The sequence below is a fragment of the Bufo gargarizans genome, unplaced genomic scaffold (assembly GCF_014858855.1).
Source record: "Bufo gargarizans isolate SCDJY-AF-19 unplaced genomic scaffold, ASM1485885v1 fragScaff_scaffold_664_pilon, whole genome shotgun sequence".
NCBI classification, from domain to species: domain Eukaryota; kingdom Metazoa; phylum Chordata; class Amphibia; order Anura; family Bufonidae; genus Bufo; species Bufo gargarizans.
Genome location: NW_025334159.1, coordinates 3,143 through 30,649, shown reverse-complemented (window position 1 = coordinate 30,649; position 27,507 = coordinate 3,143). Strand labels below are relative to the sequence as shown.

Below are 27,507 nucleotides of genomic sequence, written 5' to 3'. Positions count from 1 at the left end.
AATAGATAGATAGAAGATAGATAATAGATAGATATATAATAGATAGATGGATATATAATAGATAGATAATAGATAGATACGGTAATAGATAGACAGACAGAATATATAGATAAGTGACAATTCCGCTTCCTGCGGTATAAATGTTCCATTTCCTACAAGTTTTAGAGAACACCGGCTCCTACTTACTTTGGTTGCCATGGTTACAGTACCTACCAGTAACATTAAAATGTCAGCGTTTTAGAATAATGTGGTACAGCTTTATCACTGATCCTATAATTTGTCGGTACGTGTTGTCATACCGCAGCTGAAAGTAGAAAAAGTAGAAATATCTTAGTTTGTATACTATTAATGTCGCCTGAGCTATTCCGAGATTGGCCCCGGATAATTTATAGGGCGCTGAGAAGTCAGAAACGTCTTCACCATCTTCTCTCCTTCGCTTTTGTAGCATCAGGGGCCGCGTTTTTGTATATAAGAGGAGAAATGAAAGGAGAGGAACAATTATCATTTGTGTCCCTGGTTATATTACTATTAACTCTGTGGTACGTTTTTCAAAACTGGTGTAAAGTAGAACTGGCTTAGTTAGGAACCAATCAGATTCCACGTTTCATTTTCCAGGGCTCTTTTGGAAAATAGAAGATGGAATCTGATTGGTTGCTATGGGCAACTAGGCCAGTTCTACTTTACACCGGTTTTGAAAAATCTACATATTCTTTTCCTTGTGTACAGTTCAGCTGGGTATGCGATGGGGAACTAAGCTGCTGCCAGACACCTAGAAATGCATCGTGCCCCATCTTTTTACTTTTCGACATGTCGACTAAGCGTCCATCACACATAAGATGGTCGGCCCTCCAAAATGACAGGTTTGGCCAACCTGAAGAGTCGAATGTGTATGGCAACCTACAGGCTCTGTGCTGTGGAACTGTAGGCACTCCGTATACCGTCATATTTTCCCAAAGAAGAAATGATTGAGGGGGGTGGGGGAATACCTCTGCAATATATCAGCCATCTTTTTCTTCTGCCAGATTCATACAGAATTTGACAGAAATGACCCCACAGGAAATCAGACTTATTGCAGTGCCGTAAGTCCCCAGTATGTGCCATTTTACGGCCCTATACAACCCTGCGGTAGTACAGACAGGTCATATGGTAGTGTGTGTGAGCCTCAATACAAGAATTATCTACATCTGTTATAAATGAGTAAATATTAAACGCTTTTTCCAAAACTTATATTCTGATGGCCTATCCTCTGGATAGGTCATCAGTATCTGATCGGTGGGGGTCCGACAGCCCGGGACCCCCTCCGCCGGCAGTCTGTGAGCGCCGCGGCCTTCTCCCTTCTCACTAAGCACAGCGCCGTACATTGTATAGTACCTGTGCTTGGTATCACAGCTCAGCCCCATTCACTTCTATGGGGCTGAGCTGCTCCTAGGCCATGTGGCCGATGAACATGACGTCACTGGCCTAAGGAAAGCTGCGAGAAGGCCGCAGCATTACTGCGAGCACCGCTGCCTTTTTACAGCTGATTGGCGTGGGTTCCGGGTGTCGGGCCCCCACCTATCAGATACTGATGACCAATTCCTGAGGATAGGTCATCAGTTTTAAAGTCTCGGAAAACCCCTTTAAAGACACTTACGGTATATAAAAAGAAAAATATATTTTTTTAAATTTTAAATGCCAAAAAGGTTGATAAAATTCCATGATGCCCCCTACAGTGCGGCCACACTGTAGGGGGGCATATCTTTGACCTTTTTTTTTTTTCAAGTTTTCATTTTCAATTTTTTTTTTTAACGTATATATGTATGGGGGAAAAAAAACACACTTTTTACTTGAATTAAAATGGGATGAATCAGCCCCAACAGCAACACAAAGTCTGCCAAAAAGGTGGACGAGATAACGAGACCGTAGCGAGGTGAATCAGAGCTGCTATAAAAAGCTCAGCAATTACCAAAAAAGGAAGCATATGGCGGTTATCTGCTCCGACGGGGGCGAGCAAGTTTTCTAGTATTTAAGATAATTCTCTAGTGCTTGCTATTTAAAGTCTATGGGTAAGCTTCCATAAGAGCCTTTTACCAAGGCCTCTGTTTAACCGTGCCACACGAACTAAGCCAATAATCCGTCTGACTTCCATATTACAAGAAACAGATCCAGTAATAATTGCTCACACAGACATTTCTGTGAAGATGTGCAGCGGCCAGGGAGCGTCGCCTCTGTGCGCCCGCAGTGAAAGATGGGAAAGTGAAATTGGTGTAACCGTAATTAGCATTGTGTAATGAAACGTGCAGAAGATTTTTAATATGTTTTGTGATTCACTTTTTCACGTTTTCAAGATGACTGCTTGCTGCCAGTGAACGTGAACATACTAGTTGACATCTGGAGTCTGTACCCCAGAAACCTAATATTTCTCATATCTGCGTTTGCTACAGTTGTATCCAGTCTCAGACCTCATGCACACAAACTTAATCATTTCTGCGGTCCGCAAAACATGGATCCCGGCCGTGTGCATGCCACCATTTCTTTTTCAAACTCCTGTAGAAATCTCCTATCCTTGTGCGTAAAACGGAAAAGAATAGGACATGTTCTTTTTGGAGGGGCCGCGGAACAGACCTACGGATGCAAATGTACCGTCTGCTTCTTTTCCTGACCCATTGAAATGAATGGGTGCACATCCGATCCGCTTTTTTTGCGAATCAGATGCGGACTGAAAATACGGTCATGTGAAGAGCCTGATTTTTTTGTGCTGAGCTTTGGATTTCTGCCGCGTTTTTGTGAATGTGCACATTTGTTATCCCCATGGGGTAATATGCATGTGGCTATCTGCAGCGGTTTCCACATGGTTACCCCCTTAGTGAACGACATGTTGAATACGCCCCAAAATCCATGCTACAAATCATCCATATCTGATCATGCCCTAAGCCTGTGATGGCTAACCTCCGGCACTCCAGCTGCGGTAAAACTACGACTCCCAAGATGCACACTTGCTTGGCTGTTCTCAGAACTCTATAGAAATGAATGGGGCATGCTGGGAGTTGTAGTTTCACCACAGCTAGAGCGCTGGAGGTTAGCCATCACTGCCGTAAGCTATGCCCAGTAAGCTAAAAGAACAAATGTCTGTCGTATGCTGATAGTTTGTTACAGTGTATCAGTCTCCACTGAAGACAGTGTGTGCACGTCATCTTGGAAAGTGTTTAGAAAGAGCTCAGGGACTACTCCTCCTATTATCATCATTGTTGCCGTTGCTAATATACAGCTATTAGGAAGAGAATGCACTGTGACTTGCCTTGATACCATTGGGTGTACTACAACTCCCATTCTGCACTTTAGTAAAGAGAGACTTGTTCATTTTCTCCATCTGGCCTGGACACTGACTCCAGCACCATTCGCCGGCCACAGCTCCTGCCTTGCACTCATAATACCAAAGGCATCCCAACTACCATCAGGCAGGAGCCACAACATCAGAGTGTGCCCCAAAGGAAGAAAGGGCGTTCCCTCCTATCACTGCCATGGCACTAGGGAGTATCGATTGTCACCAGAGCCACTACCACTCCAATCCTCTGCTCCTCCTGCTCGTTACCTGTAGAAGACATCTACAAAATGGTCTCTTTGTGGTACAATTTCTCCACTGGAGACAATTCTGCAGGTCGTGCTTTCATCTGCACAATGTCACGGATCAGGTTTGAGAGGTTGGACAAACTTTATAACACTACAAAACTGGTTGCATGTGACAGTCTGCCGTAAATTCCACCATGTAAATTCATGCCTGAAGGTCACTCCGAGGCTTAGGAATTGTAATATTCTGCTCTGTAAACTGATTCCGCTAACATTCTGCTAAGAGGAAAGCAGGATTCCATGCTGGCGGTGTGTAAGGAGCCTTTCCTCCAAAATTCTGGAAATCGCTTGTAAATGTAACATGACGGCTTGTTCTCCTCTGGTCAGATATTCTACCTTTCTCCACCCTTCCAATATGGACGCCTTTGTTCTCTTCTATCTACATTTCTCCACCCTTCCAATATGGCCGCCTTTACACCTCCCGGAGGGCTGATCTACCTGGTGGTTCAGTAATACATCATCCCTTTGCTTACTGACACATATAACTTAGAAGATCTGACACTCAGGAGCAGCGGCCATATTTTTGTAATGACTTCCCAGCAGAGGAGGACTCAAGAACTGGCCAATCTCGCTTTCATTCATTTCCTAACTCTCACTTTGCATTTCACTTAAAACGCTTGCATCTTAATAGTTGCCAGAAATAAGGGTGGGTTCACACTAGCGTTAGGGATTCCGTTATGGCTTTCCGTTATAACATGGTTATAAAGGAAAATAACGGAATCCATAAGACGGAAGGACGGATCTGTTCTTCTGCCCATAGACTTGTATTATGACGGAATGCAAAACGGAAGCCTTTAAAAGGCATTCCGTTTGCTCTCCGTCCTAATAGAAGTCTTTAGGAATCAAAACGAATCCATCTGGGTCCCGTTAAGCAAGACAGGGCTTTGTTTTCCGTCTTGCATAACGGGACCCAGACCGATCCGTTATGCTTTCCCATAGACTTCTATTAGGACAGAAAGCAAACGGAATGCCTATTAAAGGCTTCCATTTTGCATTCTGTCTGGGCATTCCGTTATTTTCCGTCATAACGATGTTATAACGGAAAGCCATAACCGAATCCCTAATGCTAGTGGGAACCCACCCTAATACCAGTGTTATCATTATCATACTGCCACTGAATTGAATGCCAACATTTTACAGTGCGGACTGACACATGGGAAGCGTCAAGGATGTTACATTTCATAACAGAATGTTAGATTACGATAAGGCAGCCGATTAGAGAACTTTTATGATCTCAATGTATTGATTTATATTTCCATGTCAGTATGAAGTTTGCGAGGCTAAACTTTTCAAGACACCAGAAGAACTGACCCTAAAGCAGGCATGTCCAAACTGCGGCCCTCCAGCTGTTGCAAAACTACAACTCCCAGCATGCTCGAATAGCTGTAAGCTATCCAGGCATGCTGGGAGTTGTAGTTTTGGAACAGCTGGAGGGCCGCAGTTTGGACATGCCTGCCCTAAAGCATCCACAATATTACAAGAGGTTGTTACTGTATTTCCTGCCTGTACAGTATGTGCCCTATGTGTTAGCTCTAGACGTGATGGGGAAACCCTGATTGTCTCTGGAGATAAGCGGTGCCAAATATGCCTACAGGCAAAGGTAGAAAAATGAGGTGGAAACCTACAGATTTCTGTTTCTGTTACAAATTTATGATTAGAAAAAAAAATCTGCATTTTACAAAAAAACTAAACGGTGCGACTCCTGTCTATGTGTGAAAGCATGATAGTGCAGCTTACATTACTGAAAAAGGCCTTACTTAAGGAGGACCTGTCACCTCTCCTGATGTGTCTGTTTTAGTCACTACTTACATTCTGCAGGTAATAACAGTTTTGGAGGATCGGTTTGCCATGCTGGTCCTCGATTATTCCTACTAGAAGTTTATGAATGAATTACTAGCAGTCTGCATACAGCTATAAAGACCCATCTGGGTGTTACCAGTTGGGGGTATCCCTGCACAGTCTAATGCTGGCAGCACTGATTGGACAGTGTGCAGTGACACACCCATCTAACTGGTAACACCCAGGCGGATCTTTATTGCAGCCTGCAGGCAGTTCATTTATTTATTAACTTCTAATAGGAGTAGTAGAGGAACGGCACAACACAGAGTCATAAGACTAGATGATCCGGAATTGTGATTACATGGGTCATGCATGTAGTTGCTAAAGCAGACATGTCAGGAGAGGTGGCAGGTTCAGACGCCCCCCAGTTCTATATGATGGGGGTGCAAAATACTGAAGAACATCCAGTCACACACACCGATCATACATGTGGGGGGTGGGTGCTTAGCATTCTGAATGTACCACGTTGACCATCAGCCTATACCTGTGATGGTTAACCACTGGCACTCCAGCTGTGGTAAAACTACGACTCCCAAAATGTACACTTGCTTGGTTGTTCTCAGAATTCCATAGAAATCAATGGAGCATGCTGGGAGTCGTAGTTTCACCACAGCTGGAGTGCCGGAGGTTAGCCATAGCAGGCCTACACTATCAGATCAGGGGGACTGTCCAGCACCACGGTAAGTAATACCCCACAAGTACTGACACCCCATTGTAACCTAGTTGAAATTTAGGCCAAAATACACAAGTTCACAACATGTGTCAAGGGGCCTTTTTGTCTTGAATTTTTTGTATTTCTGGCCATCCGGGAAGGCAAGAAACCTCTTCCATCCTACAAGTAATGAGAGCCCATAGATTTTATATATATACAAGAACTAGACTTTTTCGAACCATTAATGAATGTTACATTATATGTACATGCATTATAAACATATATATATATATAAAAGCAATATATACATAAAATATTATAATGCGTGTACAGTATATATAATGTAACTTTCATTAATGGTTCGAAAAAGTTGTTGTGTTAGCAGCCAGTGATCTGGTCTTGGCTACAGGTAATGCAGTTATTTACTAATCAGCAAATTACTCCGTCAGTAAATGTTAAGGTCTGAAGACTGATAAGATCATTTGCTTTCAGGTGTTTTCTCAATATTGTTCTCAGCATCAAGTAGAAATTGAAAAGAGTGACCTTTTGATACTGACTTAAATTGACTGCATTTCTAAAGATTCAGTGGTTTCAATTACCATAAATTTTTCATATTGGGCCTACAACCAAAGCTCTGTCTCTGAAAAACAGTATCTTATCGTCGTCTTGTTAATGCAGTCAGCCCGGTGATAGCTCCTTCCAAGATTTTTTTTTTGTATCAGAATCAAAGTGTGGTGTCAAGGACATAAAAGATATGAAGTTTACACAAATAAAATCTAATCGTTAATTGACTTCAGAAATGTGAATAGCTCTTGTGGTCTAGAGATTTGACTCCTTTGTGACTCATGGAGATGAAAGTCTAGTTTTACGGCCTCTATAGCGCTTGTTGTGTTCTCTTCTACTCTTCCTACAAGGTATCGCCTACAGGAGCATAACCCTATCACTCATGTGTGGACACATACAAGCCTCTCTACCAAATCACATAGACCACACAACAAAATAAAACATCATTTTATTGAAACACAATGTAAAAATGACAATAAACACATATATAAAATCATGCGGATGAGTACTGTGATAAAGACCCCCACCTGGCCAGTAAAGTGCATCCAATATTAGATAAAAATGGCAAGAACCATGAATTACTGTAGAGAAAACTCCTTAGACTACCAACTGAATAAAAGGTTGAACCCACATTAGTTGGCCCATACGGGTATCAGAATTCAAGTAGTGTTCAATACAGTCTACTGGTGCAGCCATAATCAATGTATAAATACAAAAATAGACATAAATTAATGCACCATACTAACCCGGGGGGGGGGAGAAGCGTTTTCCCTGACTCGCGTTTTGCCTCGCCAAGCTATTTCAAAGGGATGAAAATGTTTCATTGTGTTTCAATAAAATGATGTTTTGTTACATGTGTGGTCTATCTTTCTACAAGGTGTTAAATTAATGGGGTTGTTCCAAGAAAAATACTCAAGTGCCTCAATCTGAATGCCTTTGTATACTTTTTAAAAAGAAGTGTCCCTACTGAGATATTCTAAAACATCTATTTGTATAGCACCACCTGCTGTTTGTTATTTTCCTTAATTCTCTGTCTACTTTGCTGAAGTGGACGTGCATGCTCAGTTCTAGACTTAACTTCCACCAGCTGTACCTACAGAACCGTATCTAACAGAAGCTGTTACAAGGAGAGAGATGCAGCAGAAAGAACACACTCCCCTGAGCTGTCATAGGGAGAGAGCTGCAGCAGAATGGACACATCCCTTGAGGTGTGATAGGGAGAGAGATGCAGCAGAAAGGACATATTCCCTGAGCTGTGATAGGGAGAGAGCTGTAGCAGAATGGACACATCCCCTGAGCTGTGATAGGGAGAGAGCTGCAGCAGAATGGACACATCCCTTGAGGTGTGATAGGGATAGAGATGCAGCAGAAAGGACATATTCCCTGAGCTGTGATAGGGAGAGAGCTGTAGCAGAATGGACACATCCCCTGAGCTGTGATAGGGAGAGAGCTGCAGTGGAATGGACACATCCTCTGAGCTGTGATAGGGAGAGAGCTGCCGCAGAATGGGCACATCCCCTGAGGTGTGATAGGGACAGAGATGCAGCAGAAAGGACACATTCCCTGAGCTGTGATAGGGAGAGCGCTGCAGTGGAATGGACACATCCCTTGAGCTGTGATAGGGAGAGAGCTGCCGCAGAATGGGCACATCCCCTGAGGTGTGAAAGGGACAGAGATGCAGCAGAAAGGACACATCCCCTGAGCTGTGATAGGAAAGAGCTGCAGTGGAATGGACACATCCCCTGAGCTGTGATAGGAAGAGAGCTGCAGCAGAATGGACACATCCCCTGAGCTGTGATAGGAAGAGAGCTGCAGCATAATGGAAACATCCCCTGAGCTGTGATAGGAAGAGGGTTGCAGTAGAATGGGCAAATCCTCTGAGCTGTGATAGGTAGAGAGCTGTAGCAGAATGGACACATCCCCTGAACTGTTATAGAGAGAGAGCTGCAGAAGAATGGACACATCCCCTGAGCTGTGATAGTGAGAGAGCTGTAGCAGAATGGACACATCCCCTGAGCTGTGATAGGGAGAGAGCTGCAGCAGAATGGACACATCCCCTGAGCTGTGATAGGGAGAGAGCTGCAGCAGAATGGACACATCCCCTGAGCTGTGATAGGATAGGTCATCAATATCTATTGCCTAGAGAACCCCATACATTTCCAATAACTGTTAACCGTAGGGTTATTCAACTTTTTCTTTTGATCCCCCATATTGTCCAAATAGCCCAATCATTAGGACCAATAAGCTAAATTAGGCCCCACTTGCACATAAAAAAGCCATTTTATCAGTGCCTGCTGTGTTTTAATAATATTACTCAACTAATGCTTTTATATCTTACCCCCTGGACTTCTTTTATGATCTGATCAATATATATATACAAGCTGTCACTTAACCTAGTATCGCCGACATGGCGGTAACATCCGCCGCTGTGATGTGCCATCTGTTTGCCAGGGAGTAGCTGAGGCCTCAGCTCACAGCTCTGGGTATTCATCTCTATGTCAATATCTTCAGCTGACATCTCCAATATTTCATTCCCACTCTTTCTGACTCTATTTTTATGGCATTGTCCCCAAGGAGCAACTTTATAGGCGCCATATTTCATCATTCATTCATCTCCAAGACTTGTATGAAGAAGCGAGGCCTGTAGCAGTATAAGTGGATGCAAATTTTTGACACCATAAAGCTATTGAATGCCCATGAAAAGCTATAGCGATGTTTTTTTTTTTCCTCCTTCAGATGAAAGGATGCGAGAGAAACTGCTTCCTAATCTATTATTTAGAAAGAAAGCAATATATCTCATTCAATTCTATATTCCCTAAAACAAATGTTCACGCGTAACCCTGCACATCACTCATTTTTCTTCATATATTATCCTGCCATGCAGCCAAAAATGTATAGACATATCTGATTCTCTGCCAGGGAAAATACTAAGGAGAAAGGCTATCAGAATAAAAAATGTATATCGAAAATGATATTATGTTTCTTTTTGTTATTGTCTTCTTAACAATATTTACTGTATAAAGTTATTGGACAGGGATTTCTTGTAAGGCTTTATACTTAGAATTTACATTTTTTCCCCCCAAAGCATCAAAGCTGCATTTGGCCGCTGGAAACAGGATTATTACAATGATATAATGATTTATGCATAAATATGACACCGTTTACATAATAACATACGTTATAAAAATTGATAAGAATTGGATTAGGCTGGATTCCGCAGGGCTTTCAGTTGGGGGTATATATCTGAATACCTGAAAAAGGTATTCAGATGTATGCGGTACTACAACAGGTACATTGACTTTAAAGGGTGGTTCAGGCTTTACTAAGCAATAGCCTATCATCAGACCTCGGCCAATCGAAGACAACCTCTTTAATTGTTTAAATAAGGTTCAAGGTATTCACCAAAGGTTTTTGGTAGGACCCCACAGGTGTTGATTAAATGAAATGTATTACCTACACTTTTTTTTGAGAAATCCTCTGCACCTAGCTCAATGTGGGTTACTGAAAGAGGCGTGGCTTCACTGGAAAAGGGCGTGGCCTAATAATGCAACATTTTTATGCTAACCAATAGCTGGTATAGAGCTCAGGTTCATTTACACCGCACCGATGAGCAGACAATTTTTGGGAAGGAACTGTACCTTTCCGATAATTGCCTGCCCGTCAGTGGAGGTAAGAGCTGCATTTACATGCAGCAATTACCTCCACTGTATTGGCTGTATTGTATTGTGATGGCTACTACCATTGATCGTCCATTGATCAAATTCAATCTGCTGCCCAGAAGCGATGACTGAGGTGTCCACACAAAAGAGGAATTCATCCAATGAATGAGCGTTTGGCTTGTTCATCGTGGGATCTGCAGCATCTTGACATGGGCCACGTATCGGGAATGACCGTTCATAGAGCTGTTCGCTCCTGATAATGTGCCCGACAATTGGGCAGTGTGAATGGGCCATTAGGTAAAAGTGTCTCGCCATGAACAATTACATGAATAATTGTGATAAATAAGGTGAAGGTCTGGACAGTCTCCGCCATCTACCGGATTAGCAAATCTGCCCAATTGTTTTATTTATTTTCTGATTGTCGATTTTTTTAAATTCTATTTTCTGTACATGCTAACGGCATTTAAAGTTGAGAGTTATGGCCCATAAGCACAATAGACTGGAGGTGTTATGTGATATCTGTGGGAGAGTGTTGTGGGCATGCTCTGTCATGTGAGATTATTGTGCAGGGAGGGGGAGGAGGTGAGCAGTAATTACCACCTACTGAGAATTGTAATTAGTGTGATCGAATTATGTATTATCTATCTATGTGTTATTTGTCATTGTAATCCTCTGTGAAGATAATGAGATGACTGCTTAGAAGTGATCTCTACAGAACATGATATATTTTGGTATTATTAGGCCTAGAGGCCTGTGCAAAAAATTTCCAAATTATGCAGATAAGTCAGTACCGTAAAGAAAGTAATGCATGGGCGTGCCAATAGGGTGTATCCTTTTAAGGTTTCCCATATCTGTATGGGTAGAACCATTTCACTTGTTGACATGAAAGTCATGGATATTGCTTGTGTAGGGCAATACGTTGCTAAACTCAGCTACAATTGTATTTTTTAAATCGAAAATCACCATAGAACATGGGTGGAATCTATTGTACTATTAACATCTATAGATCCGTGTCATCCTACCGCCAGATAACACAACTCAAATCTGCAGGGCACTTTTACTGCAAAAAGCAATGCAGACAACTTGTAGCAATAGCCGGCAGAAATCTGGAATTTATTGAGCATGTTATTCCATGTTTTGGCTTTGCAAGGGCTAAAATTCATCAATATTTCCAAGGCTGTTGCTGATTGTAGCATATTCACAAAATTGGTACAAAAACTGCTTGAATGTGATAGGTTTGTGCATGGAAAGCATTCGTACGCTCACAGCTGTTTTATCAGCAGCTTAACAACCTTGAAAGGCAATTCCAATTGCCTAATTCTTCACAGCAATGACTTTCAGGCAAGTCCTCGTGGAGCCCAGTACAGGTCAGAACATCTAAGGCACTGCCATCTAGTATGCTGGTATGCCGATGTTCTCACTTTCTGGTACATATAATATATATATATATATATATATATATATATATATATATATCTTACCATGTATCTTTGTTACATGCATTGCTTTCTTTTCAATTACACTAAAGCCGACATCACATTGTATTAGTGCAGAGCATGGGTTCCTCTGGACACCAGGGACAGGACAAAATCAGTAGAAAAGGAGTGGCCTTCAACTGACCAAGCTTCAGTCTATGTGGTTCTAAGAGCAGAATGTGGACGTGGTCTAAAGCTGGCCATAGTCATTAGATCAAGGGTGCTCAAACCTGCCAAATTGGGTTCATCAGCCTAATGTGTGTAGGTGCCATCAAAAGCAAGATAGGACATTGCCAATTGAAGCAAACTTGCAATAGCTATCGGTGAATAGTTCTGTAATGTGCTTGGCTTTGCATGGCATGTTCTGAACACTAGGAGTCGGTCCATATCCTACTAACGTTGTGCCTGTAGGCCAGTGATGGCTAACCTTGGCACTCCAGCTGTGGCGAAACTACGACTCCCAGCATGCTCCATTTATTTCTATACAGTTCTGAGAGCAGCCAAGCAAGGGGGGCATCTTGGGAGTTGTAGTTTTACCACAGCTGGAGTGCCAAGGTTAGCCATCACTGCTGTAGGCTGATAACCTCCCAGTGTCAAGAGTCAAGAACATCATCATTTGGCAGGTTAAGAACATATAAGGTGATTTTGATCATCGTGGATTATGACATTATCAAAAATGGAATGAATTGGGCCAAATGTAGCATTATTGGGCAGCACACAGAGGCATAATGGAGGAATGTATCATTCACTTAAGCTTATTTGGCATTAAAAAAGTAAAAAAAAAAACATTTTTGGGACTTTTTAAATACCACTGCAACTTTTTCAGTTGCAGCTGGTATTTTTACATCTCTCTCGCCAGTCTCCAAAAAGGTGGTATGGTGAGGGTGGAGTGTGAATGAGGCTATTGACCCTGTCGCAGTCATCATTATTTTTGGCCAAAACTTTCAGAAAAAATTATTGACATCTACGGCAGCTCTGAACTGCTGTACATATCAGACTAGCACATGGACTGCCGGAGATGCCTGCACCTCATCATAAATTACATGGCATCTTAGAAAGCGCAGGGGATATCAAGTACCGCATAACACACTGGACTTCATAAATCAGGGTCAATGTCATACTGTGGCATGCACAATATAACCATGAAATACTCACTTCTCACCTTCTCCCCCTTAAAATGCACAGGTAACAGAGCATGCCCCCAGTACTTTCCCATATAATTCAATAAGTTGTCTTCAAACTACAGGTTTCTATGGACCATGTGGCTGCCTATCTCTGAAGTTCCCTACTAATCATGTAGAAAAAATAGAATAAAAGAAATCTTTGATCATAAAAAAAAAGAAAAAGAAAAAGATTAGGCTACCTTCACACACATGTCAAAGAAATCCAGCAGGCTGGTCCAGCAGAAGACAGCCTGCTGGAGTTCTCTGGATCCAGCATAGCCGGATATTGCCTCCTGCCTGCCCGACCCCATTGACTATAATCAACCGGGGTTCGGCTGGACAAAAATTGCTCAATGCAACATTTCTTGTTCGGCCAAATCCCAGCATATATGGGAGTGTCTGGTTCAGTGGTTCATCTCATTATAGTTAGTGAGGTCCAGCGGGCACGCGGAACTATCCGGCTCTACCAGATCCAGAGAACTTCGGAAAGCTGTTCTCTGCCAGGATTTTCTTTGACGCACATGTGAATCTATATAAAATAATATATATCTGCTTCGATTTTGGTAAAATAGGTGATGCAAGGTCTTTATTCAACTCCGCTAAAAAATAGAATATCCTGTCTTGTTGTCTCGCAGAACGATCGGTTCCGAGCTCGTGTACTTCCCACCTTTTGATTGATCTACTGTTCTAGAACTCCATCCTTCCCGCCGCAGTTAATAAATTTGTTTCTATATAAATAGCAATTTGCGATAATTAGAAATAATGGCTTCGTCAAAAATCTAAAGGTTACCTTGCAGAGTCATTTTAGTAAGTAATGGGCTGCTCTGCCATGTCACTTTCTAAACAGACATGTGTTAGTCGGCAAGTGCGCTTTATTTATTGTGACGTTGATTTATTTGCTGTGTAAATTGGGACACAGGCGATAATATAATGTGACATTAATTGTTTAGCAGAGTCGTCTTTGTTACATACGTCGCTTTCTCCTAGGCGTTTGATTGCTGAAAGTTGTATAAAACTAATTGAGACTGCTCCGAAGAAGACCTGTGCCCACGGAATGCGTCAGCCGGAGCCGGGTGCCAGTCTATCTACCGCGGCAGTAACTAATCACCCACTTTGTACATTCATTGTCTCTGGGCACGAGTGTGAAGGCTTCAGTTGTGATATTATAATAGATATTGTCTTTGATAACGTGCCAGTCTTGGTAGATTTGCATGTAAATATTTGTCTGGCACTGCCAGGCTTTCATGGGCTTAGAATACAGTAAATGGGCCACGGTTTCCTGGTAGACCTATTGTATGTGTCTAAAGAACAGGCACTGCTTTGTCTCTAGTGACATATGCAGAGAGAGAGATCACTGTTAGGTGACAGCTTAGACTTTTAGTGTCTCACATTCACTCCGTAAACAGCCACTCATTGCAAGATTGTGCCACAGCTGGAGAGATGGCACCATGCCATCGTAATATAGGGCATCTGTTTGACTGCACTGCAAAGCCCCTCTCACAGCTTAATAAATTGCTTACTGATTTGTTTGCTTCTTGAAAGTTGGATCCATTTATTTATGCTTCTATACAATCTTTTATTTTTTACTGCTTTTGAAGTTCTACATCCCAGTGACGAGGTTTAACAATGGCCGTCATCTTCTGTATCTATTTCATTAGAGTGGCGTTCTGTTGAGCGGCGCCATTGTGTTAAAATGTGTGCTGACTGCAAAAAAAAAAAAAAAGGCATCATTATTTGCCTACATCTATAGGGGGTTATCTTGTAAAGCAGATAATTAATATAATAGGTGGGGTCCGGCTGTATGGCCACAGTATCTTGGCAAGGGCATTTGAAAGCCAGCCATCTTTGCATCCTTGCTTCTCTCACACTTGGCCCTCCTTTTATAGTGAAGACCCCAGGATATAGGTATACTTCCAGCTATACATGAAAAGGACAATGCATAGCACATTGAAGATAAAAGGCCTAAGCATAACCATTTTCTCACTGTAGTTGTGGTATAATGAATTCCGATTTCATTCAATTTTGCAATGATTTTTTTCCTGATCAACCACAGAGTAGAGTTGTTCATTTTTGACGATGGGTTGCCTTTTGTGAGTAGGGTCACTGTTAAGGTGGCCATGCATGGTCTGATTTTTAAGAGCAAATGTTGGTTCAATGGCGGACAGTATTCAACCCCTGTGGACTGGCTGTCAGTCATCTCCCCACGTGTATGATCAGCTATTCACCTCTAAATCGTACTATTGTACATATAGGTTTAGGTGGGCAAGTACTATAACAGTAAAAAAGCACATAAAATCCTGTATTTGTACACTGGCCACTAAGCCTAATAATAGGCACCACTTCTTGGTCTGTGCAGATCACTTTACTGCAGTTATCTGCTTATCATTACAGGTAGGATTTACAATGACATACATCACATATATATATATATATATATATATATAGATAGATAACACAGGATCCACCATTCACAATAGGTGATATCACACTTTGTCTACTCCCTCCTGACCTCCGCACAGGTCACTGAACATGCCTAGAAACCTCTCCCATAGAAATCAATTAGTTCCCCTCCTGACCATTGTGCCTATGGCCTATGTGTCTGCTATAAAGCATATCTCTAAATGCTGTTAACAACCACTCAGGCAAGATGGCCGTCTCCATAATCATGCTCAGGAAACATTAAAAAAAAAATCTGCAATCAGAAAATTTTAACTAATTAGAAAAAATGGATATCTGGTTTTAACTGGTAGGAAAAATTTGGTTCACCAGAGGAAACCAGACACAAAGGATGTAGGTTATTTGTGAACCTACCCTGAGAAATAGGCCTGAGGGACTGGCTTCAATTTGGGGTTGTTGGATGCCAAACCTTGGGGTCTATTGTTTTGTCAGAGCATAAGTCCAAAGGAGAGTACTCTGGTGAGTCAGCCTGATCTCACTATTATTTTAGAAGTTCAAGTTGATGGTCTTGATACCCAGTAACAGTTGCAAGCTTTCATCAGTAATGGATAAGGTACTATAGACTTTTAGTTACGGTAGATAACAGTAGAAGACAACTCAAAAATGTCCAGGACCATCACTATCCTGGACATTTGTTCATAGAAACATAGAAACATAGAATGTGTCGGCAGATAAGAACCATTTGGCCCATCTAGTCTGCCCAATATACTGAATACTATGGATAGCCCCTGGCCCTATCTTATATGAAGGATGGCCTTATGCCTATCACATGCATGCTTAAACTCCTCCACTGTATTTGCAGCTACCACTTCTGCAGGAAGTTCAACAACTTCAACAACTGATGTCCATTTATGTCCGTTCCTGTTTTTTTCTGATTGTCTGTGGTCTTCCTTTCAAGGGCAAACACCTTTCTCATATACAATTAGTGACTGGTAATGTTAGAATTTAAAAGGTTATTGCATTTTACAACACCTTAGTGGAAACATCAGATGACATTCTGTTGACCAGTCCACCATTAGTGTATCCTACATTACAATTTGGCTACCAAATTGTTACCGGACAGAAAAAATTGCAAAGAATTGCGGGCCCACAAGATGCCTTAACTATCACCAAAGAAATTGCACAAAAATCTTTGCATAGTAAATATTACAATTTGGATTATATGAAACTTCAGATATGGAAATTTTTGTGCACACGATAATACCTAAAAAAAGCTGACCTTATGGTTGGCTGAAAGATGTTATTATAAATTTGCTTTTGTGGGGCAAAGGGAGATACAGTCATGTGAAAAAATTAGGACACCCTTTGAAAGCATGTGGTTTTTTGTAACATTTTTAATAAAAGGTTATTTCATCTCCGTTTCAACAATACAGAGAGATTAAAGTAATCCAACTAAACAAAGAAAACTGAAGAAAAGTCTTTTCAAGATCTTCTGTAAATGTCATTCTACAAAAATGCCTATTCTAACTGAGGAAAAAGATAGGACACCCTTGCCCCTAATAGCGAGTGTTACCTCCTTTGGCTGAAATAACTGCAGTGAGACGGTTCTTGTAGCCATCTACCAGTCTTCGACATCGGTCTGAGGAAATTTTACCCCACTCCTCAATGCAGAACTTTTTCAGCTGTGAGATGTTTGAGGGGTTTCTTGCACGTACAGCCCTTTTCAAGTCACCCCACAGCATCTCAATGGGATTCAAATCTGGACTTTGACTTGGCCATTCCAGGACTCTCCATTTCTTCTTTTTCAGCCAATCTTTGGTTGATTTACTAGTATGTTTTGGGTCATTGTCATGTTGCATGGTCCAGTTCCGCTTCAGCTTTAATTTTCTAACTGATGGTCTCACATGTTCTTCAAGCACCTTCTGATACACAGTAGAATTCATCGTGGATTCTATGATGGTGAGCTGACCAGGTCCTGCTGCAGCAAAGCAGCCCCAAACCATGACACTTCCACCTCCATGCTTCACAGTTGGTATGAGGTTCTTTTCTTGGAATGCTGTGTTTGGTTTACGCCAAACATGTCCTCTGCTGTTGTGTCCAAATAATTCAATTTTGGACTCATCTGTCCAAAGAACATTATTCCAGAAGTCCTGGTCTTTGTCAACTTTATCTCTGGCAAATGTCAGTCTGGCCTCGATGTTTCTCTTGGAAAGCAAAGGTTTCCTCCTTGCACACCTCCCATGCAAGTTAAACTTGTACAGTCTCTTTCTGATTGTAGAGGCATGTACTTCTACATCAACAGTAGCCAGAGCCTGCTGTAGTTCTCGAGATGACACTTTAGGGTTTTTGGAGACCTCTTTTAGCATCTTGCGGTCTGCTCTTGGGGTGAACTTGCTGGGGCGACCAGTCCTGGGCATGTTGGCAGTTGTTTTGAAAGCCCTCCACTTGTAGACTATCTTCCGGACAGTGGAATGGCTGATTTCAAAATCTTTTGAGATCTTTTTAAATCCCTTCCCAGACTCATAGGCTGCTACAATCTTTTTTCTGAAGTCCTCTGACAGCTCTTTTGCTCTCACCATGGTGCTCACTCTCACTTCAACAGTCAGGAGCACACCAAACTAAATGTCTGAGGTTTAAATAGGGCAAGCCTCATTCAACATGCAGAGTAACGATCTACTAATTATGTGCACCTGGTGTGATATACCTGTGTGAGATCTGAGCCAATTTAAGAGGGAATACATGTGAGGGTGTCCTATCTTTTTCCTCAGTTAGAATAGGCATTTTTGTAGAATGACATTTACAGAAGATCTTGAAAAGACTTTTCTTCAGTTTTCTTTGTTTAGTTGGATTACTTTAATCTCTCTGTATTGTTGAAACGGAGATGAAATAACCTTTTATTAAAAATGTTACAAAAAACCACATGCTTTCAAAGGGTGTCCTAATTTTTTCACATGACTGTAAGTGTCTTCTAGACACTTATCCAAGGGGAGAAACAAGTTTATTAAATTTCAAAACACCCTAGTGGAAGGATGTTGAAGACAGATCAGTGCTCAAATGACATCTTATTGACCAGTCCACCATTAGTGTATCGTACAGTACTATATGGATTATTCGGTTGAAACTGTAGACATGGAAATTATTGTGCACACGATAATACCCAAAGCTGACCTAATGGTTGACCAAAGGATGTTTTTTTAAATTGCTTTTATGGGGCAAAGGGAGATAAGCATCTTCTAGACACTTATTTCAGGAGAAACAAGGTTATTAAATTTCAAGACACCTTAGTGGAAGGATGTTGAAGACAGATCAGTGCTCAGATGACATGTTATTGACTAGTCCACCATTAGTGTATCTTACAGTGCAATATGGATTATATGGTTGAAACTGTAGACATGGAAATTATTGTGCACACGATAATACCTAAAGCTGACCTAATGGTTGACCGAAGGATATTTTTTTAATTTGTTTTTATGGGGCAAAGGGAGATAAGTGTCTTCTAGACACTTATCTCAGGAGAAACAATAGAACTGGACAGGAAATCCAACCTGTCCAATCTATTTCTCCATTGACCTCCAACACGGGAGGAAGATCATTGCTGTAGACAGAAGCTTGGTCGTCATATTGGCTAATGATTATGCCTGTGGTCACCGTGCTTTGCTATGACACCATACCTCAGGAGCACCATAGTAAATCCTGCATCAAGGCCATAAAGACACCAGTTAACAACAGCTAATGATAAGCCAGTGACATCTAATTATAAACCAGTGACATTGAATGTATGTACTTGGTGGAGGTTGACTACTGGTGAAATGATTTATTATATTATTGACACTTTCAATTATTGCTCTTGCAGAAGATAGAAGAGGAGAATGAAGAAAACCTGCTAGCAGTTCTTACTGAGACACTGGACAGTCTCCCTGTGGATGAGGATGGATTGCCTTCATTTGATGCACTGACAGATGGAGATGTGACCAGTGAACATGATCCCAGCCTTTCATCTATGCCTGACGGCACCCCTCCAACACAGGAGGCAGAAGAGCCGTCACTAGTAAGAACCCTTCCTACTGTTTAACAGGAATTGGATGTGCTTCTGGCTACCCGCTGCATGGGTATGATGTAGTCAAAATAAGGTTTGGAATTTAATTTTAGGTCTGAAAAAAAAAAGAGAGAATGACATAGCTGTGATGAAATTGCACGTGAAATGCTGAAATAGTGGAGTGGCCATTGAGTTGGGGGCGTGCACGGATGCGTTTTATATGGGGAGGTTTATTTTTAACTTCTGACATTGAATTGTAATGGTATCTGGGGCCCATGATCAATATCATCCATTTCACCTCTTTCAAGACAAGAGTGCTCTTTCTCCTGGAGTTTATTGACCAATGTAAGCCAGATTACACATACTTGCGTGTAGCCTCAAATTATTTCAGGCACTTTAATGGAAGCCACTGGAAGGTAATTCATAGCAGTGTGAGAGGAAAGTGTTAGGAAATGAGATCAGTGGCAGGTGATAGGAATAGTTTCCTTGGCTATGTGAAGAAGATCCCGGGGTTAAAGCTGGCTCTGCACATTAGGCCTCGTGCATACGACTGCATGTGGATCGGCAAAGTACACAGAGGACTCCGTGTTGCATCGCATTTTTTTGCAGACCCATTGACTTCAATGGGTCCATTTTGCAGCCAAGCATAGCTAGCACATGTTCTATCTTTTTGTGGATGCGGAAAGCACATGGATGATCTGCGTACTTTCTACGTCCATAGGTCTGTTCTGCAAAAAGATAGAACGAGTTCTATTCTTGGCCGCAAAATGTGGACCATGGACTCACTGAAGTCAATGGGTCCACAAAAAAACGCATGCAACATGGACGCCACAGGCAAGTCATCCATATTTTGCAGATCCGCATTTTGTGGGCCACAAAATACACACGGTCATATGCAGAGGCCTTAAAAGTTGTTGGGAAAATTCATGTTTGGCTAGCACAAACAAAACAATAGCTGACCTTAGGGAGACCAGCTACAAAAAACACTGTGGAGCTCCACAGTGTTTTTTGTAGCTAGTCTCCCTAAGATCAGCTATTGTTTTGTTTGAGTAGTCTCCAAGGCATTGCTCCCGGTTAGCCAGAATCCTACTCCACACTGATGAGGGGCAACACCCCGAAACAGCTGTCTGTGGATGGATAACCGGCTTAGGTCTTCCCCGTCACATCCTTAAAGCTTGTAAAAGAGCGGGATCTTGACGTAGGGGCCACTTAATATGGTGGATTTGGTGATCTCTGTAATAGGGACACCCCTTTGCTCGGTTTCCTTTCTTTGAGGGATATCTGGCTCCACGGTTATTTTGCATATTAATGTTTGGCTAGCAGCTATTCATCCCAAATCCCCTATGCACATGCACACACAGAGCCAACGAGCATGCAACTTTTTTCAGTGAGGAGGGACAAATAAACCATTAGAACAAAGGATTAGGCATGTTGAAATTCATCATGCTAAATCTTTCTTTCTCCAGCATCTGCCCCCATACCTACTTAACGCCCAAATCATCAGGTTTGCCTGACTTTAACCTCTTAACCCATAATCACGTACATGTATGTGATTAGTGATAAGGGGCTGCATGGAGCAGGCCCACACGCTGATCTCGCTCCATACACATTGAGTGTCATCTGTATAATACAGCATACAACTGAAGGCAGTGACCAGGAACTAAGATGAGTCTAATCCCAGTCGTTTAACCCCTTGGATACCACTGTTTACAGAGCCCCCTCCCTCTGTCCTCACGATCAGAGCCCCCGTGGCTAAAATAGAAATTTCTAGTTTTTTCCTCTATAGCTTTCATTTTCAGTGCTTTTGCAGCGTATTCCTTCGTCCTCTTCATTGAATCCGTCAGAGAGTTGCTCTGATGGCTGGGACGGTAGCCCTTGTCTCTGAACTCCTTACAGCTCTTAAACACTCAATAAAGCTCAAATCTTATCAGTTTGATAAGAATGTATCTATATTGAGTGTTTATGAGCTGTTGGGAAAGATACAGATAATGGCTAGATGGATCAGAGCAGCTTTGTGACGGATCCTGGAGGAAGCAAATGTTTGCAAATGCTCTGAAAGTGAAAACTGTAGAGAAAAAACTGTTGAAAATTATTAATAAAGACCAAGTGAAAATTAATTTTTTTTTGCTCAAAATGAGTACAATACAGTAATACAAAACATCGCCTTTAAGCATGCAGTACAGTTTGCCGTTTCTGCTCCTGTTTTTGGATCGGGGCAGGCATACCTTGATAGAAAATGTTTTTGTCCAATAAGTCATTGACATTTTCTTGTGTCCAGTTGGTGCACAGTGAAAGCAGTTACTGTTGCAGTGAATGTTACTTGATAAAGCATAAGGACGTAAGAAGATAATATACAGTACTAAGACACTCATTACAATATAAAGCATGGTGCAGAAATCTTAGAAATCTCATATAAGCAAGTCAACTTATGTCAAGCTACAGTACAAGATTCATAACTAGTATTACTATAAAAGAGGCTTCCGCCTACAGAAACATCCTTTCTAGGACAACAGCGCAGTTCCCTCCCCTGGGACCTTCACCATTTACTATAACAAAGTAGAGTGCACGGTGGGGTCCCGGGGGAGGCAAATCCACTGATGTCCTAGAAACAGCTTCCTTCACACATAGATTTTTTTGCCCTTTTTTTTTTAATCATCAAGCGTGTTTGTAGTGGGGGTTTTTTAGGCTTTTTTGCTTTAATGACATTTTGTAATACGTAAAGGGTGCTGCCGCACATAGCTTTGTGCTGTGCTTTTTTTCCCCAGCCAAATACACTTGTGTGTGACTTAGGACTTGTGCACACATAGTTAGGCCTCATGCACATGGCCGTTGTTCGTCCGTGCCCGTATTGTGCTCCGCAAACAGCGGGTCTGCAATATGTGGGCACTGGTTGTGTACACTTGTGTGTGACTTAGGGCTCATGCACACATAGTTAGGCCTCATGCACATGGCCGTTGTTCGTCCGTGCCCGTATTGTGCTCCGCAAACAGCGGGTCTGCAATATGTGGGCACTGGTTGTGTACACTTGTATGTGACTTAGGGCTCATGCACACATAATTAGGCTACTTTCAAATTTGTGTTTATTGCGGATCCGTCATGGATCTGCAAAAACGGATCCGTTACAATAATACAACTGCATGCATCCGTCATAAATGAATCCGTTTGTATTATCTGTAACATAGCAAAGACGGTTCCGTCATGAACTCCATTGAAAGTCAATGGGAGATGGATTAGTTTTCTATTGTGCCAGATTGTGTCAGAGAAAACGGATCCGTCTGAATTGACTTACATTGTGTGTCAGGATGGATCCGTTTGGCTCAGTTTTGCCAAGCGGACAGCAGAACGCTGCAGGCAGCGTTCTGGTGTCCGACTCCGGAGCGGAATGGAGACTGATCAGAGGCAAACTGATGCATTCTGAGCGGATCCTTTTTCATTCAGAATGCATTTGGGAAAAACTGATCCGGTTTGGACCGCTTGTGAGAGCCCTGAACGGATCTCACAAACGAAAACGCCATTGTGGGGTTTCTCTCCGTGCCTCTGCATCACAATTTTTTTTTACATGTTCTATTTTTTTGCGTTGTGGATGGATCACGGACCTATTCAAGGTGAATGGGTCTGGAATGGATCTGTCAGGGCAGCGACATGGATGGTGCCCTTGCATTAGGGACCGCAAATTGCGTTCCCCAATGCATGGAGCGGTCGAACAATGGCCATGTGAATGAGCCACAGGCTTTCCAGGTGTCACTGTATGGTGAAATTATGTGACGCGTTGCATCTAGGGGACAGTACTTCTGTAATGTGACAATACAGGCTATGCGTCCCATATTACTGATCTGTGCATCTTGAAATGAAAGGGCCTAAATCTGCATGTTTGTCTTGCTAGGTTTAATAATATCGGGCAGTTGTCTGCATTGCATTTATTGCATACAGTGTACAATGCAGCAAGACACTTGGGGGGGGATTTATCATGGGGGTAACATTTGAAAAATAACGTTGTGGCACTCTGCTTGATTTGTTGCTACTGGATGTTGGGTTCCCACCCCGTGAAATCAATGGAAGAAAATCTCCAGTAATACGCAATGCAATAAGGATGATATTTAATTGTGGAAATGCGGCAAATTACACGTGACGTTTCGTCCATAGAAATAGGCCTTCATCAGACTTCATCCGCTTTTTGTCCCTGCCTGAGCGGTGGTGGTTTTAGGAAGTTGCGCAAAATATAATTATATTTTGCGCAACTTCCTAAAACCACCACCGCTCAGGCAGGGACAAAAGCGGCTGAAGTCTGATGAAGGCCTATTTCTATGGCCGATACATCACGTGTAATTTGCCGCATTTCCACAATTAAATATCTTCCTTATTGCATATTACTGGAGATTTTCTACCATTGGCAATATTTGAAGTCACGCTTCATGCTTCAGTAGTTTCCACCAGATTTATCAAGCAGAGCATGCTGTTTGTTAAATTTAGACTATCTTTAAACCTAAAATTTTTGTCTAGAAATGCTACTCCAGTTTTCAACACCTCCACCCCCGCTGGAGTGGCTTTGGGACTTGTTTGTGACTATTTTAAAAAGTCCCAGTGATAAATCTGGAGGGAAACTCATTACCAGAGCTAACCTCCTCCACCTTCCATCCTACGTTTCAAAACTGGAGTGAGTGGTGTAAAAATGCAGAAGGGTTCAAAATAGTTTCTCGATTGTCCTCAAAAAGTTGCAACAGTCCAATTTTGCTACTTTTTAAAGACAGAATCCTGGAGTGCAGGGCGTGATAAGTTCCCCCTTTGGTGTCCCTTAGATAGTGCTGTTAATTAATACATAATTCCCCGCATGCCGTGTATGGACAGAAATGGGCCGGTGTCAGAAGTCACAATTGTAGAAACGTTGTTCCAAAGAATTCTATTGTATTTCTGTGTGTTTTTGTTTAACTCATTATTTTCTAATTGTGTTGATTGCATTATTTTATACATCTTTAAGGTGGATGTAGATTTAGGATGACTGATAGGCCGATTGTCGGAAAGGAGGCGCTCGTTCAGTTAAAGAGGCCGCGCATTTACATGCAGCGATCTCCTGCACAGTATGAGGACGAGGGATTGCTATAGCGATCCCTTGTGCTAATACAGAATCATGGCACTGTTTAGATCACACGATCTGCTGCTCAGAAGTCATGATCGGTGGTGCCTGCATGAACAATAGGATCACCCGACGAACGAGCATTTCGCTCGTTCATCGGGTGATCGGTGGCACATTTAGGAACGGTAGGAATGGTCGTTCCCGATAATCTAGACGATTATTGGTGAGTCTAAATGCACGTTTACTCTTTTTGACCAATTTGTACTAATATTTTAACACCTAATTGTTATTCTCCGTTGTCTTGTAACTGTGCCCCCTTTTCATCTTATTTTTCCAGCTTAAAAAGCTCTTACTGGCTCCAGCTAACACTCAGCTGATTTACAATGAATGCATTGGACTCAGTGTGCACAACCATGCAAGCCCCAATCAGAGGATCAGGACAAGCCCTGCTCCCGTCAAGGTACAAATGTCTTCCTGTTCATCCATCATTTATTGTTTGCAATTTTAGAAGGGCAGATAGTCTTGCTTAAAGGGGTTATTCAATTTCTGAAACAGCCACCCCCATGTACCGGGCCCCTCACAGGTAATATACTCACCCCGCTCCCTGTGCTACTCCTGGTCCCCGCCCCGACGCTGCTGCTTCTCCCTGTACACAGATGAAAACATCCGGTGTCGGGGAGGAGCAGTCAATGGCAGGCAGTGATGGGTACGATACTTCCTAGTATCGCGGCTGACGCTAGGGAGGCTCGTCCCCGTCCCCGCCCCTGCCTTCCATTGGCTTCTCCCCCCCAACACCGGATGTTTTCATCTGTTTACAGGGAGAAGCAGCAGCGGCGGTGCGGGGACCAGGAGCAGCACAGGGAGCGGGGTGAGTATATTACCTGTGAGGGGCCCGACACATGGGGTGGCTGTTTCAGAAATTGGCTAGCCCCGTTAACTCTCTCAGTCAGACCATCACTGAGACCAGAGACAGCCCCCTATAGTGACACAATTACAGCATCACACATTTACATTCTGTGGCCATCTGTATGTAGGCCTGGTCAAGAAAGCGGTAGAGCTGTCAAACTGGTATCCCACTTCCATAGACTATCATTATGAAAATTGTTGCGCGACATTGGTGCGACACAATGTTGCAGTGTAGTTGTGCCCTATCTGTCGCGCGACACATGTCGTCGCGTGGACCTAGCCTAAGTGGTTTCAATCCCATCCTTTATAACAAGGAGCCTGTACGTTTCCGGGGATAACTCTCAGGCAGTGGAGAAAAGGAATAAAACTCTGCATAAGTGGCGTTGGGGAATTTTATATGCAATTTTCATTCCTTGTTCTGCAAACAATTATTCACAGATCATAGAGCGGCTACACTCATTGTGAACACTTCACAGAATTAATAAAAGACCAGAGATAAGGACTTGTAATTTTTTCACTGACGACTCAGCTCACTAATTTTATTTTTCCTATATTTTTATTTCTGTCTGTGAAGAGCGAGAACTATTGGAGTAATAAACCCAGAAACATTTGTCAACCGCAGAAGCCACAAAGGCGTCCCTGCTCCGAGCTCCTTAAGTACCTGACTGCAAATGATGACTCTCCTCAGACCAAATCAACAGAGAGCAGGACGAACAACAGACTTGACAAATGCACCAAAAAGAAGCCCTGCTTGCACCCTCAGCCACATTTTCAAGGTAGATTGGGGACTCATAGAGGCGGCATAAATTTGATGTCGTCTTTACTCATTGAAATGGGTCTGCATGCTGCCAGCGTCTGTGGATCATATGACTGTGCGGAGCTTGCCTCAGTCTCGTATATGCGGATTTCACTGTTTTAATCCTTTTTTATTCTATAGGATTGTGTCTATTTTTATGCAGTTATGTTTTTTGGTTTACCATGGGGTGGGTGCACCTGACTTCTCCTGTGTCATTGCTACTGGCTCTAAATTCTCAGAGCCTGTGACTATGGGTGGTGTTACTAGGGGAGCGAAAGTGCACCAAATGGAGCGGTACTGCCGTGGGTGTGCACTAAAAACATTATAGCAAAGGCTTTAGTTGGGATTAGAGGGCCCTGAGAGATAACAGACTTTCTTTAAGATACTGTACCCAGTAAGGTTCCTTGCAGTCTTACATAAAATCGCACACAGGGATACAGTAAGTCGTGCCAAGTGACATATCCAACTCCACTACATCAGAAAAATGTGGAAATCTTTGCTTTCCATAGAATTGCTGGCTACACTACTAAGTTATCACAGTGCAGAAAAGATAGAGTTTGGTAGAACTTTATAGATAGATAAATAGGTAGATACATAGAAAGATTAAGATAGATAGATATCAATAGATATGAAATGATAGATAAATAGATAGATACAGTAGATATGAGATAGATAGATAGATAGATAGATAGATAGATATGACATATATAGATAGATAGATATGAGAGATAGATATGACATATATAGATAGATAGATATGAGAGATAGATATGACATATATAGATAGATAGATAGATATGACATATATAGATAGATAGATAGATAGATTGATAGATAGATATGAGATAGATAGATATGAGATAGATAGATATGAGATAGATAGATATGACATATATAGATAGATAGATATGAGAGATAGATATGACATATATAGATAGATAGATATGAGAGATAGATATGACATATATAGATAGATAGATAGATAGATAGATATGACATATATAGATAGATAGATATGAGAGATAGATATGACATATATAGATAGATAGATATGAGAGATAGATATGACATATATAGATAGATAGATATGAGAGATAGATATGACATATATAGATAGATAGATAGATAGATAGATAGATAGATAGATATGACATATATAGATAGATAGATAGATATGAGAGATAGATATGACATATATAGATAGATAGATATGAGAGATAGATATGACATATATAGATAGATAGATAGATAGATAGATAGATAGATATGACATATATAGATAGATAGATAGATAGATTGATAGATAGATATGAGATAGATATGAGATAGATAGATAGATAGAT

General features: G+C 41.8%; 1 protein-coding gene across 1 annotated transcript in view; it reads left to right on the top strand.

Annotated features, from left to right (window-relative positions):
* LOC122922717 (peroxisome proliferator-activated receptor gamma coactivator 1-alpha-like) overlaps positions 1–26,144 on the top strand; it is a gene marked incomplete at its 3' end in the record, with an annotated part of 54,612 nt that extends 28,468 nt beyond the window's left edge. The window contains exons 3-5 of the mRNA XM_044273417.1: positions 19,209–19,403; positions 24,800–24,922; positions 25,943–26,144. Coding sequence (XP_044129352.1) covers positions 19,209–19,403; positions 24,800–24,922; positions 25,943–26,144 — 520 coding nt within the window. The remainder of the gene's footprint in view (positions 1–19,208; positions 19,404–24,799; positions 24,923–25,942) is intronic.
* Between the last annotated feature and the right edge of the window lie 1,363 nt (positions 26,145–27,507).